Source organism: Gadus morhua, chromosome 22 (assembly GCF_902167405.1).
Source record: "Gadus morhua chromosome 22, gadMor3.0, whole genome shotgun sequence".
Classification (NCBI taxonomy): Eukaryota; Metazoa; Chordata; class Actinopteri; order Gadiformes; family Gadidae; genus Gadus; species Gadus morhua.
In genome coordinates, this window is record NC_044069.1 from 7,773,574 (window position 1) to 7,792,273 (window position 18,700).

General features: G+C 42.3%; 3 protein-coding genes across 4 annotated transcripts; all 3 read left to right on the forward strand.

Annotated features, from left to right (window-relative positions):
- The first annotated feature begins 154 nt into the window (after positions 1-154).
- On the forward strand, positions 155-6,310 carry LOC115535534 (nuclear transport factor 2). Of its 2 annotated transcripts, none has more exons than XM_030346808.1 (5): positions 155-300; positions 1,899-2,025; positions 2,644-2,715; positions 2,814-2,912; positions 6,029-6,310. In XM_030346808.1, exons 2-5 carry the CDS (start codon positions 1,921-1,923, stop codon positions 6,143-6,145), a joined length of 393 nt encoding a protein of 130 aa, XP_030202668.1. In that variant the 5' UTR covers positions 155-300; positions 1,899-1,920; the 3' UTR covers positions 6,146-6,310. The 2 variants fall into 2 exon arrangements, with proteins under 2 accessions (XP_030202668.1, XP_030202669.1); XM_030346809.1 differs by having other exon boundaries at positions 177-295.
- A 28-nt stretch (positions 6,311-6,338) lies between these two features.
- On the forward strand, positions 6,339-11,252 carry rrm2b (ribonucleotide reductase M2 b). The gene is given in 11 exon segments (XM_030346805.1): positions 6,339-6,654; positions 7,185-7,349; positions 7,617-7,733; positions 8,361-8,494; positions 9,447-9,463; positions 9,466-9,512; positions 9,514-9,541; positions 9,725-9,858; positions 10,123-10,227; positions 10,394-10,507; positions 10,631-11,252. Coding segments are annotated over 11 exon segments (1,038 nt in total). The 5' UTR covers positions 6,339-6,630; the 3' UTR covers positions 10,784-11,252.
- A 1,794-nt stretch (positions 11,253-13,046) lies between these two features.
- On the forward strand, positions 13,047-17,093 carry LOC115535535 (uncharacterized). Its single transcript, XM_030346810.1, has 8 exons — positions 13,047-13,196; positions 13,649-13,840; positions 14,009-14,084; positions 14,314-14,379; positions 14,590-14,702; positions 14,913-15,023; positions 15,146-15,227; positions 15,590-17,093. The coding sequence occupies exons 5-8, from the start codon at positions 14,598-14,600 to the stop codon at positions 15,643-15,645; spliced, it is 354 nt and encodes a 117-aa protein (XP_030202670.1). The 5' UTR covers positions 13,047-13,196; positions 13,649-13,840; positions 14,009-14,084; positions 14,314-14,379; positions 14,590-14,597; the 3' UTR covers positions 15,646-17,093.
- Positions 17,094-18,700: the final 1,607 nt, after the last annotated feature.

The window sequence follows — 18,700 nt, forward strand, 5'->3', positions numbered from 1 at the left end:
TTTCATGTGTGTGAATCTTTTGCTTTGAATGTATAATCTGTATAAATATATCATTGTGTGTGTCTGTCGGAATAGAGATATATCGATATGATTGATGTTTTATAAGAACAACCTATGGTTGCCCCCTGACGGCCCTGGTTGTCCCCCATTTTTTATTTCTTGCTATGACAACACGGCGGCTATTGGTCGGCGGTTACATGACGTCTTACCTCTGCATAACCCGGATGAAGCGGGAACCTCCCGAGGGTTTTCCTCCACGCTGGATCGCTTACTGATTTCTAACTTAAACTTCTCTGTAAGGTAAAGCGTTACATTTGGAAACACTAGACACCCGTGTATTGGTTACTCGTGTGGAAGATGGCGAATGCTGTATTACGAGGATAACAGTTTTTGTAGGACTGTAAAACTTAACTTCCAGGCTCCGGAAGAAGTGGTGTTAGCTATCTAGCGCTACTAGGGGTAGCTCACTTTGTTGGACACACAACGCGGGTTTGCCACAAGTCTGGGGGTCGATCGACACTATTTCACTCTATAATCTGTCATTTGGTTTCTATGCTGTGTGGACGAGCTATCAAAAGTGGGGTCATTCGAGACAAATGGTATTGATAAAGTCGCCTAAAGTTAATTTCTACACCCTATTTTAAGTGGTTGTTGAATGAAACACTGAGGCTACACAAAGGTTCACTTTGCTGTTTTTGTGTGATACTACACGTTATATATTATCAAGCACCCGTAACCTGCTGGTGTTGGCAGTACCAACCTTGGATCTAAAAGTAAAACGTTATCGTTTACTGCACACCGACCCACTGGGTGGAGTACATTCAGATTAACTTTTTGCAGCCGGTTTGTCATCAACACTTGGTGTGTGTGTGTGTTGTGCTTGTTAACCCGTTTCGGTGTGATCTCGTTTAGTGCTTTTTATACTCAGAGATTTGACAATCACAAATCAATACTGTTTGTGCTACCTGGGATACATTTTGAGTTGTCATTGATTATAGCACAAATATAGGATAATGGACATGCAAGGGAAATACAAGGCCATAGGGACGGTTGAATAGGCGGTTGTAGTATATCGGGATAATAGGAGTTAAAATCTGACATATTTGATACATAAATGTCCACACACGGGCTACTAAATATGAATTATGGCTAAAATGAAATGGCCACAGCATAGGCAGACGAGGATGCAGGGTAAAGGATCGTCCCATCTCTTGACAAAATCGTATCGGTAAATCTGCTTACAGGGCTGAATGGGTGAGGCGCAGCATAGCATTGTATCGTATGTTTTTTTTAGGGGTAGATGGACCAATGGCCGCCCCTGTCCAGACCAGACTTGATTTCCCCTCTAAACCCAACAGGGGCGGTATTACACCGTGACGTATTTGGTTCACCGCTTTATGCCAAGAGAAGAAGACTGCATAGCACGCCATCTATCCATGCACAACCTTTATGGAAATAAATACCAGGGAAGTAGCAAATGTGTTCTACACATTCGAACTCAAGATCCCAATGTAGTGACAGATGAAAATGATGTGCTGTTTCACTGACTATGTTCAGACTAAATGCATTTTCCCCCTGGGGAAGAAACCTGTCCAGTCTGTCTTTAAGTAGTAATTCTGATTGACATCTGCATTAAATGTCGGTTTGGCATAATAAACAGTACCACTGTGTTCAATGTGGGAGCAAGGTTGTTATTTACCCATGTATACCATGATACTTCCTTCCAAAATGGTTGTCCACAAGCAGGATGCTTTCTTCAAATAAATCAGCAAACGATTACGACCATGGAGAGTTTTGGTAGCTCATACCTATCTTTGTGTTTATGTTCACATTCTTTGATTATCCCTCATGTAGCTACTGCTTACACTTGATTTAAGGCACCTTTCCTCTGGTTTCAGGTCCACAGCTCCACTTTAAGCCATGGCTGATGAAAGGCCGGACTGGCAGAAGATCGGGGAGGAATTCATCCAGCTGTACTATTCCCGCTTTGACACTGGCAACCGGTCGTCGCTGGGCGAACTCTATGTAAGTCTGTCTTCTCCCAGTGTTTGGGCCCCATTTAAGGACATGCTGTATTTTTAGACTGCGCTGCCGCCTGTCAATGGGCTTTCTGAAGTGATCGTTCACACGGATGATTATAGAACTGCAATATTCATCAATACGACCATCAGTATAACAATATCAATGAATCAAAGCCTTATCATAAATGACTAATGGCCAAGATGGTCAAAAAGGTATTAATTGTAAATCACTCATTGAATGAATGACAGGAAGGTTTCAAATGGGTTTTTAATCCATTTCACCCATTAATTAAAATAGGTGTTCTGGTTGGCCCAACACACTTGTCACACAGGCAATCTGCGTCATAGCGAGTAGCGACCCAGGCCCGATTTTATGCTGCAAGTCATACCCTCTGTTTCAACACACTTGCCTGTCGCTCCGCTCTCCTGTCCATAAATGGATACCAAATATATCTAAACAAAGAAAAGATGGTTTTCTTCAAAAAAAGAAGCATGATCATGTACCCCTCTATAAACTGTACTAATCCCTAGGGGCAGGACCCTTAAAAAGCGTGATCAAATCTAGTTCCATCTTGTTGCCTCTGTACAAGGCACTTACATGTGGTGTGGTTTGTTCCCTCAGTATCAATCCGCCTGGATGACCTGGGAAGGAGAGATGTTCCACGGGAAAGAGGTCATAGTAAACAAATTAACCGTAAGTGTCCTCCCCCCTCACTTTGTGTGTGATGTGTGACGGTTCCTCGTTTGTTAGCTCTCGGACTAACTTTCTCTTCTCCACCCTGGCAACCGCAGACCTTGCCTTTCAAAACAATTCAACACAATATCACGAAACAGGACTGCCAACCCACACCAGATAATTGTATTGTTGTTATGGTGATGGGACAGCTAAAGGTGAGTGTTTCCTTCTTACTTTGTCTTGTATTTAAGGTCTGTCACACAAAGGACTTTAAAACCTTCTACACATTACCCTCAAGCCCATGTTCATATATTGTTGAGAATGATTTTTCTCAATGGGTTGGGTTGTGTGCTTTTTCTTCTTTCTGTGACATTTCTTCTGATTTTGCTAACCTTAAGGGACCATGCTGATCTGGGTATTAAACCATCTCTTCCAGGGGCTCAACTTAAACATATAATAACAAATATTATTGGCAAAGTTACTCCGTTGTATAAATTCTAGCACGAGCACAGTCTCACCACAAATCAATTGCAATACAAGTGTTGTCTTTCGGAACCATTAAGTCTTACCCTGCGTTCACACCAAAAGATGCATTTGCTGCCCGAACGCGTTGACGCCTGAGTTTTGCGGCGCGTCAAATCAAGTTTTGCGGTGCGTCCAAAGTTTTGCAGCGCGGCAAAGGTTTTGCGGCGCGTCAAAAGTTGAAATATTTCAACTCGAGCAGCATTTGACGCGCCGCAAAATACGTGAACGCGCCCGCCGCCCGTGCCCGGCAGCGGGCACGGGCATGCCATGCTGCAAATCAGATTTTGACCCGCCACAAATCAAATTTTGCTGCCTGTTTTCTCGGCAGCAAATGCTGCGGCAGCAAAGCAGCAAAGCGTCTCTACATTCACTTTGAATGGGATCTTGACGCGCGTCAACTTTTTGCATCTTTTGATGTGAACGCAGGGTTAGATTGGGGGCGGTGTTAAGGGATACCAGGGTATTCGCGCTCCCCTTACTTTCTTCTTGAAAGAGGCGTGTGCCGGATCGTCAGAACCCACCTGCAGTGGTGTTCTAACTGTACCCCGAGCCCCTCCCCTCTTCGGGGGGGGGCTGTTGGGGCCAGCTGCTGCTTATAGGCGTGACTGCAGGCACAAACAATCAACTGTATAACTCGGGGGGACTTGACGACCACAACACCACACGGCTCCTTAGAACTTGGAGACTTGAGAGGCTAAACGAGTGTAAACCTTTTGGTGAATTGATGTTCTGTCCACACAGTTAGGAAAATGTATTCGGATAAAAATACAAAACATTTAAATTGATGAATCACTTATTTTGACTCATATGGTCCTTGTGAGGCAGTCTATGTGCTTAGGGGAAATATATTTAGAGATAGCTATTTTTAATACGTCTCCCTCCAGGCTGCTCTCATGTAAGCCCAGCCATATCCATGTAATTCAATTATAACTTGGTCACAAGCAAATCACTTAGTTCAACCACATTGTTCTTGTGAAACAATTTTCGCCGAAGGGTAGACGACAAAACCCACACAGCCATGAAACCGTCTCCTCTGTTTGGCTCGAGCTGGCGACAGTGAATCCTGTCACTCACTGAATCTTTAATGGAGTCTGAATGAAATCTTGCCAGTTATATATAAATGTATCTTGAGATGACTTCTTCTTCCAACCACTTAAGTAATTTATCAGCCACAGTATTCTGTTCAACTGCCATTCGTCTGCCAGTAGCCACCACACACGTTCAGCCCACAGATTGGTATCCTCCACCAAGAATCTATGGAAGAAGGGCACTTGCATCCCATCTATTCCATATTCTATTGGCCATAAGCAAGACTTCTCCAAGTAGGCTTATTACATATGAGACACAGCATTATATGCTAGACACAGCATTGTATGCTAGACACAGCATTATATGCTAGTAGACAATGTCATTAAATACTACAATGACTATCACCAGTGTCGTAGACACAACGTAATACCTTAATACTTTAACAAAATAAGAGGTAGAGCCCCTTTTTATATATTAGGTAAAAACATCTAATGTGCCGTAATTGAGTGATAGGTTATACAATTAAGAACAAACAACGGTGGGCCTCTTCATAACTAATTTACATATTTTTTTAATGCAATAATGTATATATATTTTTTTTTTTTTACAAACCTTAGTTTTTGGTGCCCCTCAGGTACTTGGTGCCCTACGCACTCTGCGTATAGGGAGCGGCGGGCCAGTCTGGAACACAGACTTTATTATCACTTGTACAGAAGTAATTACAAAACCAAAGAACTCCTGTTCTGGGATCAGGCTTGGCAAAACATATAAATTCCAACCCCCTGCACTGACCAGCACCCTATGACCTGGGCATGTACATTGGATACCTCTTGTCCCTTACATCAGTTCCCCATTGGTTTTTACCATGCACCAGTTAGCTGACTATAATAAATGAAAGGGCTCCTTTCATCTTCATGCTCACTCTGATGCCCTCGCCCTGCCTTCCTGCTTTGTTGAGAAAACCCTGTGTTCTGAGCGGTCACCACTTTAGAACCGGTTTTAACATTGAACCGCCTGTCTTGAGAACGTCCATCGCAGAGTGCTATCAGGAGGTGTTATAAGTGCCCCCTGGATGTTCCCTCAGAATGTGGTCTTTTTTATCCATACTCATTTATTTCATATTGCATGTAAGCAAGATAATGATTACCCATAAATGTCAGAGTGAATTTCTCCCATACCAGCAGCTTAGCTTTTAAGTATTTTTTTTACACAGGTGCGCTAGTGTATGCGCTAGTGAATGGAATAGAAACAACCCAAGCACCCACACAGGCGTATGCAGTACAGTTTGTTGGGGGGAATAAAATGAATCACCAGTATTATATACGTCTTATAACAAAGACTGAAGGGCTACCTCGGTTGCGTACGTTGGTCGTGAGAGACACCCACATTTAATGCACTAAGGCAGAATCACTAACAGTCATATGTGGTATCATATTGATCGCTGATGTTTTAGTGGAGCCAGGAGAGACGGTTTTGTTTGGTTCCCTGCCCAGACTGGTATGGTCCTTTTTTGTGTATGCCAGCGTAATGCACAATACAACACTGAGTGAATCAAAGATTCAAAGGTTTTTATTGATCAAATACTCATACAGCATGTGTAGTGAAATGTTTGTGACGTACTCTGTATTTCGGTTCTTAAAATAGAAATAAAATACAATATAAGTTTTAACTGAAATGAATATTTTAAAATATAGGGATAAACAGGGAGATGTACAAAGTGTCATGTTTTTGAGAAGTCAATAACCGTGGTGCTGTTTGTTTCCCTTCTCTCCTGCAGGCGGATAACGACCCAGTTATGGGCTTCCAGCAGGTGTTTCAGTTGCGGAACGAGCTGGGGTCTTGGGGCTGCTCCAATGACATGTTCCGGTTGTCGATACACAATTTTGGAGCATAGCACTGTGGATCTTCTGTTGGGCTCGCACAAATTCTGCAGATGTACCTACCATCAAGATTTGACATCCAGCTCCTCAATTGTACAATGTTTTCTTTTAGTAAAAGCCTTCCCAAATTCTTCTGTTTACAATAAACATTTTTTCCATAGAGGATTTATATCCATCAATTGCCGTGCCTATTTATCAATGGAAAATGCTACTTTTATTGCAGGAATACGGTGCCGACCAGTTTAAATAAAATTTGTGCTGACTAAGTAATATACGCATCATTTATCCATATTAAGACCGTGGCTTTTGACAACACTGGAGGTGCAGTATCTCTTACTGGCCTCCAGGTGAAGCTTTAACCGCAAGCAAGCTCGACATTCGATTCAATGACGGCGACATGCAACAAAACCAGTTGTAACAGCGGAGGAGGTCACCTATATTAGTTGGATTACCAACAACACGACCCTCATCTTTCGGTACGACCGTCACATCCAAGACTATGACGCAAGCCAATGGTCAAATGGTAAGCACTGCAGCTGCCTGGGGTTTAAGAAACGCATAGGCCATTTCATGGTGGACAGGCTTGTCCACCATGTACCTTTTGTTTATGTTGAGTCAAGTTTTCTAGTCTATAATGACAATAAGGAAAGCTCTTAATTTGTAGTGCTATTTAGTGTTACCCTTTCTAGTCTACACGCACACTTCCGTGTAAAGTTACGTTTGCAGAAGTCAGTTGTAATGTTTTTACTCCGACGCATTGAAGCTAGGCTGTTGATGGTGGACCTACCCGCAGTTGTCAAAATGATCACAATTTAATTATAGCGTCATCGTTGCTATTTTTTATTTGCAAATGCGTTTATTTGATCCTATTTACCATTTAGATGTTCGCACAGAACTACTGCGCAAGCGCAGAGAACTATATTTTAAAGTCACAGTCCCTATTTATAAGGGGAGCTTCATCTACATAACTACCATTACTTTGTATAAACAATGGTTGCTTACCGTTCCGTACGCCATGCTGTATAATAAAATAACTTTTCGATTATTTATTAGAATGGGCAACTTAACACGAATTCAGACTACCTCAAGAATAAAGACAAAGAAGATGAACCCTTGCTCCGAGACAACCCAAGAAGATTTGTCATTTTCCCAATCCAATATCCTGACATTTGGAAGATGTATAAGCAGGCACAGGCTTCTTTCTGGACAGTTGAGGAGGTATGTGGTATCTGTTTTTGAGTAATGTTTTTATTTGATTTTTATATTAGGTTTATATATCTGACACAACTATTAACTCGTTTTTTCCATGGCACATGGTTACTTGCACTTTCATGCTTTGTTTTTTCGGTAGAAACATTAGACTTAATATTGATACAGAAGAGGAACTACTTTGTGCATTGCACAAGAGGTACAACTTTGTGCATTGCACACACGTGCATTCATTATCTGAATTATTTCCCTCTCCCTACTGGCTCTTTTCAAAAGGTGGATCTATCGAAGGACTTTGCTCACTGGAACAAACTGAAACCTGACGAAAAGCACTTCCTGTCCCACATCTTGGCTTTCTTCGCTGCCAGTGATGGAATCGTCAACGAGAACCTGGTAAGGTGGAAACACCAAATATGGGTGAGCCAGTGACGGTTGGAGCATTCAGGACTTGACAGTACTGATCTCTGGGCTTCTTGGCCCAGAGATCCCCTGGGCTCTGCGGGGCCATGTGTGAACACACTGCAGGGTCACATTCTGATCCATAGTGGGTAGCCAGGGGCCAAACCTACACTTGTTTTGTAGTTGGAGTGACCATGATGATATAGCCCTCACCTTTGTTTGCCCTGCACAGGTCCAGAGACCTCATAGCTAGCTATCATGTTTGTTCGACCTGCACAGGTCCAGAGACTTCATAGCCATCATGTTTGTTTGACCTGCACATGTCCAGAGACTTCATAGATCATGTTTGTTTGACCTGCACAGTTCCAGAGATTTCATAGCCATCATGTTTGTTTGACCTGCACAGGTCCAGAGACTTCATAGCCATCATGGGTTTGTTTGACCTGCACAGGTTCCAGAGACTTCATAACCATCATATTTGCTTGACCTGCACAGGTTCAGAGACTCATCGTTATCATGTTTGTTTGACCTGCACAGTCCAGAGACTTGATAGCCATATGTTTGTTTGACCTGCACAGGTCCAGAGACTTCATAGCCATCATGTTTGTTTGACTTGCACAGGTCCAGAGGTTCAGTCAGGAGGTGCAGATCCCGGAGGCTCGCTCCTTCTATGGTTTCCAGATCCTCATAGAGAACGTCCACTCAGAGATGTACAGCATGCTCATCAATACGTACATCCAGGACCTGCAACAAAGGTAGGTGGCCTATAAAGCACACTGCCTTAATAAACTCCCTACGGTAGAATGTTTGGCAAAGTTGGCGTACAACATTCGTCTGTTTGCAACCCTTTAGTCCTCAGTCATAACTTATTATCTAACATCAGTGTAAACAATGTCCTTGCTACATGCCACCAAGATGACTTTTTACTGGGCTCATCCCAAACAAGGACACAGCGTGATGTTGACAGCCTCTTTATAGTAGAGTTTGAAGTTAATGATTACCATGAAGAAGGTTTCTCCATGCAGGAGATCTTCCTGAGTTGAGGGGTGAGAGTTGCTTAACCTGTGCGCATTGATTAATCAATGGGCAACAGGTATGCAGCCTCACCTTGCCTCCGAGGCCAATCAAACTGCATTCCAGTGATGTAGGTCAAAAAACAAAAAGAAGAAACGCCCCATGTGGCGCAGACTGTAGTCAGATTATTTTTCTTATGAAGGTAAAGCATTTTCTTTTTAAGGACAGTTGTGATTATGAATGCAAATTATTGTATCCAGATAATTCTGTTTATTACAAAGGTGAGCATTTTTTTTCTTATTTTAAGACTGTTGTGAATATCGATATCCATGTATTGTTGTATAGCTCAAATGCTGAATACTCTGAACTATGACATAAAGACCTGGAATGATTCAATCGAATACATTCAAAGTTTAATCCAGGTCAACTCAGAGTTTGTTTTGAAGCACCAGTTCCAGCTGTGGTGGCCTGTCTTCCACACTTCCTGGACATCATAACATAACATTGAAACTGGCATTAAAAAAAAAGAAGCTTTGATGCACCTTGTTTCATAAAATAATGTAACCGTCATTTCAGTTATATTTCCAGTTAACGTTATTATATTATGTGGCTCTGTGTTGGCCCATACACCAAAGACATGGTTTGTGAATCCTAACTGCTTTTTTTTTGTCCTGTTTTTGTTTCTGTTCGCAGAGAGCATCTCTTCAATGCCACGAGACAATGCCTTGTGTGAAACGCAAAGCAGATTGGGCATTTCAGTTGGATCAATGATGATAAATCTACATTCGGTGTGTAGGAATCAGTAGTGTTGGCAATATAATATAGTGCCCATCTGTACTAAATAAACAGTGCTACTGATCTTCTTTTTTAAATTTTACTTTTCTACACAAAAGTCATCGACGCCAATGTTTGTTAATCTCCCCAAATATGAATTCAGTGGTTTTCTTTCTTTTTAATCTTTTCTGCCTCAGGGGAGCGAATTGTCGCTTTTGCAGCAGTTGAAGGCATTTTCTTCTCGGGTTCCTTTGCTTCCATCTTCTGGCTAAAGAAGAGAGGGCTGATGCCTGGCCTGGCCCACTCCAATGAGCTGATTAGTAGAGACGAGGTTAGAGTCAGAACACCACATTCCTTTTGAACTATTTTTGGATTCGTTGTCCCCCTAATTCTGCCGCTGTGACATCCACATTTCTCCTCAAAGATTTATTAGGTTTAATTAGAATTTGTTCAGAGATGTCTGCATCAAGAACCTTTGATTAATGTGTGTGTGTGTGTGTGTGTGTGTGTGTGTGTGTGTGTGTGTGTGTGTGTGTGTGTGTGTGTGTGTGTGTGTGTGTGTGTGTGTGTGTGTGTGTGTGTGTGTGTACTTCAGGGTCTGCACTGTAATTTCGCCTGCCTGATATACAAGCACCTGGTGAAGAAACCGTCAGAGGACAGAGTCAAGGACATCATCACCAAAGCTGTCAGCATTGAACAGGTCAGCATTGCATTCTGGAAGATTTTTTCAACCACATTTACAACCAATGTCTCTAGCTAGCTCACATCATCCAAGTCAAACAAGGGTAAGTAATGGTTTGTGTTTGGGCCTGGCGAGGTGAATCCTTTGTAAATGATCTTTACCTCTGTCTTTCCTCTTGGTACAGGAGTTTCTGACAGAGGCCTTGCCCGTGGCTCTGATTGGAATGAACTGCGGTTTAATGAACCAGTACATTGAATTTGTCGCTGATCGACTCCTCTGGGAACTTGGGCTGGCCAAGGTGATGAATCTACCCAGGCTTTATTGGAATTTAAATTGTTTTATTTTAGTATTTGATCTAATCAATATAATTATTTATAATATATGCTGAAATAACTTGTTTGCTTTTTGCTTATTTTTTCAGGTTTACAAAGTTGAAAATCCGTTTGACTTCATGGAGTCCATTTCGTTAGAGGGCAAAACCAACTTCTTTGAGAAGCGAGTGGCTGAGTATCAGAAGTTTGGAGTCATGTCCAGTATGATGGACGGGGAATTCACAGTTGATGCTGACTTTTGACTTGTTACATAAACTCTTTTTTACTGTACAGTATATTTATTGAAGGGGTTCAAATCAATGCGAAATATGATTTTAGGCCTACTGCTGGCTTCAGAATAAAACTATTAGAAAGATAGACTTAAGAAAAAGGATACCATGCCATATGTTTTACAAATATGATATATCATTTTAATGTTTTCATGTCCAATATAATTGACGGGGAATTACTGCTGACAGCGACTTTTGACTTAACTTTTTTCATTTTTTTAATGTGCAGTATTATTGAGCATGATCAATTCATTATTTAAGGGGTTAAGGTGAACATGTACTTTCATAATTGGGCCTACTACAAGCTACAGAATAAAACTAATGAGACGGATTTAAGAGAAACGGTTAAACCATACCATATGTATGACCAATAGGATTTATCCTTTTTATGTTGCAATAATGAAATGTTTTCTAATAAAATTATCTGGAGTATTCTTACGTATATATCTTGTATTATTTTTTTCCAGCCATAGACATAAATTGGGAATAAATGGTTAAAATTAATTTAAAAAAAATAAAGATATCAATAAACACAATACATTCTTCCAGGCTCCCAGATTAGCCACTCCTCTTGTAAACATACGCCGGCGTGACAGCAAGAGAAACCGATTGGAAAAAATGGCAACGAACCTCCAAGCGTTAGCTTTTGAAAAAGCAGAGCTACTTTCCAGCCGTCTGAAAGAAATAATTTCATCCGGGCAAGGATACATCCAGAACCAGCTGGGCCTCGATTTGGGTCTGAATCTCGACGTCTACCCGACGTGGGTGCTCCTGTCCACGGCAGCGGCAGGGCTGCTGGTGGTGCTCGTTTTGTCTTGGGTCGCGATTTGTGGCGGAGCGTCAGTCGGGAAAAGCCGGGGATCCTCGTTCACTAAGGTTCAGGTCGAGGAGCCTCTCAAGGCCGACCTCAATAACAGTGTAAAGCCAGATGATCAGAAGAGAAAAAATAAGAAGAAATCGTCCGAAAAGGTACGGTGAGCGGAGAGCGTTAGCTGACGGGATGGAGGAAAACAAACGTCCACTTTGTGGCGCCGTTCAAGTGAACGCGTTGTTTCATTTAACAATGGGGCTACTGGGTTTGTGTTAAATGACACAGCGCTGATGATATTCCAGCATGAATATATGTTCCACAGAAATATATGTTCCACAAAAACATTTCCCCTGTAAAGGCAATCATTCACTTTCTGTTTCGTTTTTGTCAACAGTAATTATCTAGCATCCATCATTTGGATTATGTATGATCAACAGTCACGGCTGCATTGTTAAATAAACTGCATCGCATAAACACAGAGCTAGGCCTGTACTAAAACTGACTTTTCTTCCTTTTTCAATTCTCAAAAACGTAATGTTTACCAGAAGGGACAGTCAAATGGACGACAGTTCTCTGCACCTCACGACGACACAGTATCCAGGGAGACGTCATCACAACAGCCCCCTGCTGAGAAACTACCGGTGAAGGTACTTGTGAGCTATTTATTTCCTTCTCTCTGTACTGTTTTGTGTCTGATCACTTTTGGAAGTCACACTTGCCGTTAAGGTCGTGTAGGCGAGCCAAAGGCCAGCGAAATACTTGGCAAAGGAGCATTCACAGCAACAAAACACCCATTCTATACAATGTAACCTGTGCACTTTTCACAATAGCTGACGGTGGTGCAGGTGGAGAAGGCACCTGTACAGGTGAAGAAGAACAAGAAAAAAGCCAAGGCGATAGTGAGACCGGTCATCAGTGTTTTTACCTGCGATTGAAACGGAACCTGATGCGGTGTGAGGAGCGTCACAGTATGATGTATACACTCATTCACACGTCCACTTTGACCAGACAACAACCCCATTCCCCAGATGAATGAACAATAACGTCGTCGACGTTTACAGTTGGAACGACTATGACTGTTCTACACAACCCACTTTTGGACAGTCATGATCTGAGCATCTTCCAACACCTTGATGGCATTTTGAGATTAGGTTTTTGGCCAAATGAATGCGGTTGATTCGGTTTGTATTGTGATTAGACACTTTGGGTAAAGTAAAGTATTAGAATCCTTATGCAGTACTTCTTTCTTCCAAAATTGTTTCCAAACTCCACACTGACGTTCCGTGCATTCAATCCAAACTACGAAACTGGTGTTGTTTTTAGGGTACGGTCTCAGTAATGAGGGTATAGCCCACCCCATCCATCCTGTAGGGTCCTTAACTCCAGCTGAGTGCTCTATGTGAAACGAAGTGTCTGACCCCCAGGAGCATGGGAGACCAGGTCAGCCAGCGAGGAGAGGAAGCAGCAGCGCAAGAAGGACAAGGGGCCCACAGGATGCTGGGAGCCCTGGAGAACCCAAGACGGCGCCGAGGACCCATGTGGAGACACCTGCCCCCTCAGGCAACAGGAGTAGAGGTAGGCCACCTCCTTGGTGGGGTCCAATCCCGGTGCGCCAAGGGCCTCATAACCAGACTGTTGATTTAGTTGGGCCACGCTGCCTGTCTCCAATCTCCTCCGATTGATAGCATGAGTACAGGTAGCCTGTAGCCCGACAGCTTGTGGGGTGCAATAAACAAGCTTTCACTCAGTACCGTGGCCTGTACCAGTGTGAGCAGTCAGATCCAGCCAGATACAGGCCATTAGCATGGTCAAAATATCTTTTTAAATGTCATGTTTAATTTTCCATCACACAGGGACTTGAACCGGGCGGTATTGATAGCTTTCTTTGATTAAAAATAGATTAAACTATTTAGATGTTCTATTTATGTATTGGTTGAACGGGCCACTTTGGTCTACTGACCTAACATCTCCTACAGGTCCCCGCCCGAGTTAGAAAAGTAAATTCTCACTCCCTTGTTCCCCCTCAGGGCCTCCGGGAAGGAAGGTTGACTCCTCCACCAATGGAGGAGGAGGAGGAGGTGTTGGAGGAGGACGGCTGGATCTCGGGTCCAAGCCGCCGGGTCCGTCGGCCAGCGGGGGGGAGAGGGAGAAGTGGAGCTCCAGGGTACAGCGGCAGCGAGCCCAGCCGGAGCCCAAGCTCTGGGCTCAGGACAAGCCAGGTACCGGCCTGGAGCCTTGCCTCAACTTTTGTATCCAGCTATCCAGTTATTTGGGAAGGACATCGTAACAACCGGTTACAACAGTTATTTTGTCCAAAAAATTGAAATGATCTGACGATGGGCTGATTTTATGCTGTTTTTTGTTTTCCCTGTTATGATCATTCCCAGTGACACGGAGCAGTGTGGAAAGCAGAACCAGTACTGGCGTTAAACCCACAACCCTGCAGGAAGTGAAGGCCTGCAGGTTGGTTCCCAACGGTGGATAATAGCATGAGGTCACTATTGTTAAATCGAGGAGAATCAAATCGACTAGCAGGAAATACAGAAACGGGTTCATAAGCCATTCTTAGATTAATTATTTTGTGAATTATTATTACTCCCAAGCTGATACAGCTGCAGTCCGGGCTGATTTTCATTTGCGTATGCATAGCATATCTTATTGTCTCTTTCCCCCTTCCCTCCATCCCTCTCAGAGCACGCATCACTTCCTGTTACCCTCCAGTGGGACATCCAACCTGATGATGAGTGGTGTGGTTTGAGTAAGTGGTTTGAGTAAAATTTCAAACATAACTGAGTCTCTAGTCCTTAAGCGTCCTCAGTGCCCTTAGTTTGACAAATGAACAAACCATTAAGTGAAAGAATTGAGACACTAGTTATTTTGGGCGATAGGATTTATTATAGTTTTGGTTTGGATGACGGATGACGTGATTGGTGGGAATAAGGATGAATGTTCCGGTGCGTTCCCCCAGACGGCGTGATGGCTGGCGACGCAGGCTCGGACTGGAGCGCCCCTCTGGTGCACTGGGGCCACTACGAAGGGCCTTGCTCTCCGGTACCGCTCAAGGGCCCCTCACCCAAAGAGGTAGTCGCACTAAACGCAGATCAAAGTATATACAGGAAGTAGTATTCCTATGCTGGGTACACGCTTTAAAACATTTGATCTGAAATAATGTTCTGGACCATTGAGGCCGACGGTAGACCACAAGGGCTGCTTTGTAACAAACCTACACTGTTGTCTTTGATTGTTATTAGTTTTAGTGTGTGCGTTTAACGTGTTGTTGCCGTGACCCAGGTGTCGTTCGAGGAGAAGGTGGCGGAGGACTCCGTAGGTGGGACCAAATCCACCAAGAGGAAGAAGAAAAAGAATAAGACTGTGGATGAAGGCGCAGCCACTGTGGCCCTGGTAAGAGGCTGCTCTTCGGAGTAAAATGGGGTGAAACGCTAGTGTGCAGGATTATAGTGATATAAAAAAATACTAAATAATAGTGTTTATTCTTTGTTTTTGTGGTTTTTCTTTTGATTTAGCTTGGTGGTACGATTCCCAGAGCTCAAGAGGCCCCAGCTGTTACTTCCAACAAGCAGTCTGCTAAACGACCAGACTCTGAGAGTAAGTTTACAACCAACCAGTTCCTACAATACGTGTAGAGATATTGTTTCGAAATAGGAAAATTAACAGTAAAATTATTATGATGCATACTTATGTCCCCCTTTCACTGAAAGCGACTTTGAGTGCCTAGAAAAGCGCTTTATGATTAAATCCATTATTACTATTATTATGATACAGCAATAACAAAATGGATTTTTTTAAACTATTGTTTAAACTTATTCTTACATATTTCCATCGAAAAGACACAATTGCTTCACATTTCAATTGTATCACATTCCTCTGCATATTCTCCTTTCTTAACGCCAAATCCAACATATGTATCCCTGGTGACCTGGACATTGTGATTGGTTGGTTTGTTTCAGAGAAGTCTGAGCAGAGGACAGAGCGTCTGAAGCCAGGCCAGAAGAAACATGCTTGAAGAGACAAACCCAGATCCAGGTCAGCAGCGTGAAGCACATGCATCTGCTTGAATGAGTGCTTTGATGAGACGTCTCCCGGCTGCAGCAGGTCTTGCTTCCCTCTCAGACGCATTATTGCACCTTTGATCGAAGAGGAAGGAAGGGGAGAAGAAGGGGAGACGACCTGCCGCTGGATCGTTCGCGCGGCGGACGTGAACCTGACACGGTTTGGCCTGTACCATTCTTCGATCTTGAGACAAGGGGACATGCAAGGGAATTATTAGTATCCCATTATTAGTACATTTGTATCTATGTTGTTGTTTTTATGTATTATGTGTGTCTTTATGTACACACCGGATTACAGCAAAGGAAGGAAAGGTTAAACCTGGTAATGTTGCACTTTTAACATTGATCCGGTTCTTTTTTATGTTGTATTTTTAGGGTGTATTATTGCGGTTCCAGGATTTATACAATGGCATTTGATAACCTCCATTTGCTTTATATTAATATCCACCACTGGGGGGCACTGTCGCTCTTTAATAGTTGTAACTAAAGCTCGCTAATATGAGGTAGCGCTATGGGCTGGCCTTCTGGTCAATGATATCTAACTTGAAATTCCACACTATGAATTTATCAGACTTTTTCCGTACATGGGCTACATAATTCTCGTCTCTTCCGATCTCTGCGCCTTGCCATAGTTTAAGGGCTGTTTCTAATTATCTTGTAATTGCACTGTGGAAAAGGCTATTCTGAGTTGGGTTCTTTCTTTGTGGTTTGTATTTTTTCAGAGATTGTCTTGTAGAATATGATAACATGAAAATCCTGACTTAACTTGTCCGCAATCTGTGGAAAAGAAATGGAACATTCATCTGAGGCAGAAAAGGATTATTGGCATGAATCTATACATCAATATTATTAGGAAATGCAGGAAGAGGCTGCATACTTGGCAGCTAAATATCTTCAACATTGTTTTGTAACCGTTTATATATATAAAAATATACAGAGCAATGCATTTATATGGCCTTAAACTGTAGTCATATAGGATGGGAGCTGACTTTTTTGTTTCAGTCTGTGACTTTCAAAACGTCAGATGAATCTCAGTGTACATTGTCTTTGATAATTGTGTGTGTTAATTGAATGTGATTAGCAGGTCAGTCTAATTAAGCGTTTTTTAGTCTTTGGAGAGCTGTATTGCTTCAAGCTGTTGATTGGCTAGTGGTGGTACAGTACCTTGACATGTTTATTTTTGTTGACAAGGCTGTTGTCAAGGAGACGGGTATGGAATCAAAGAAACCCTATTTGATCTTTGCTATTGTGATGAATTAATTATTTAATGAGCATATTTATATGATTGTCTTTAAATAATTTTGAGATTGATTTAGTCTTTTGGAGGAATATAATTGAAATGTCTGTTTTGGTCGGTTTTAGAAAAATTAAATTAAATAAATTATTAATTAATGTTTCAAAATGTGTCATGTTTAAATATGTCTGTCTCAATAGGTTGTGATTTTCATTAAATGAAATAGCAATTTTTTTAAGAGATACTAATTCAGCTCTTTTCAAAGTATCCAGGGTGTAGTTTGATTGAAATTATGTATAAAAAACTGCAATACATTGGTTGCATATATATATATATATATATATATATATATATATATATATATATATATATATATATAACAACCCAGAACAACAACTATGCAGCACTGAATGATAAATAATAATTTCCTTTGTCAAATGATCCTCTATCTATTCTCTTTTGAAACAGTGAGGGTAACTACTACCACATTACACCATCTGACCTCCAGTATGAGCTATGGCCCTATAACGATGCCCCTCGCCCTATAACTCTGGACCGGCTGAGGTCTGTTACAGCCCGTTACCGAGCCAACACATCTCCTGGGGACCCAAGCTGCTGCGGTCAACGGTCAACTGCACAATTTGGCAGCACACACACACACACACATGCGCACAGGCACGCACACATACGCACGCATGCACGCACACACACACACTTGCTCTTCAATCAACATACTTTTGCACTCTCTTCTGCATCATCTCTGCTTTTGGGCTCCATCCGCCCACCACCAACCCCAGCCCCCCCCCCCCCCCCCCCCCCCCCCCCCCCCCCTCCCGATTCACATGTAATCCTCTTGGAATCTCTTTCAATCATTCGTTCATTCATTCTCTCATTCGTCCATTCACATCCACTTCCGACTGAAGCCGTGTTTTCCTCTGGTTTTCCTTCTGATTGGTTTAAGCCTAAATAGATTAGTGTTTATGCGGATGGCTCGTGATGTCCTCTTCATCACTACCATCATCATCAGTCTCTGATCATATTGAACAACATGGTGAAAATGTCATGTCTGGTCGATTTTTTTATTTGTATGGGGCTGTTGTACACATTTAGATTTCATCCCTGGTTTAAGCATGTTGTTATTCATATCAGATGTGTTACACATAACTGCACATTTAACAAGTAGGAGTTCAGTTATCCCTGTTTATAAAAAAAATATTACGTTTCTGTGTCTCCAACAATCTTCCTCATACAGTGTTGTCCTATGCATATTTCCCTGCTGTGCGAAATACGATACAGAAACATTTCGATCATATAAGACAATGTTGTATATCGGTAGAAGATAATGGTTGAAATGCGGTTCATGTTGTTTATCACAAACGGACGTGTTCTGACTTTGTTGTCTTTAAGGCTTAGTTACATCAACGGAAATTCCACATTAGGTCACAAACAACAGGGCTCGTCTGTTTAGTATTTCCCTTGCAGTGCCTTTCTAGACCACAGAGAGGTGGCTGTCCATTCCCTTGTCGATGGAGTTCTCCTAGGCAGTGGAAAATCCGCTCATGTGACTGAGGAGGATGAGGAGCATGATGATGATGATGATGATGATGATGATGATGATGATGATGATGACGATGATGCTGTCTCCCAATTGAACCTCTCGCGCTGCGGGTCCATCTGTCACACTTGTACCCGCGGGTTTGACACATGATGTTTATTTCATTTCTTTAATTACAAATACAATAGTGAAATAGATTTATATCTACATGAAGCTTTTA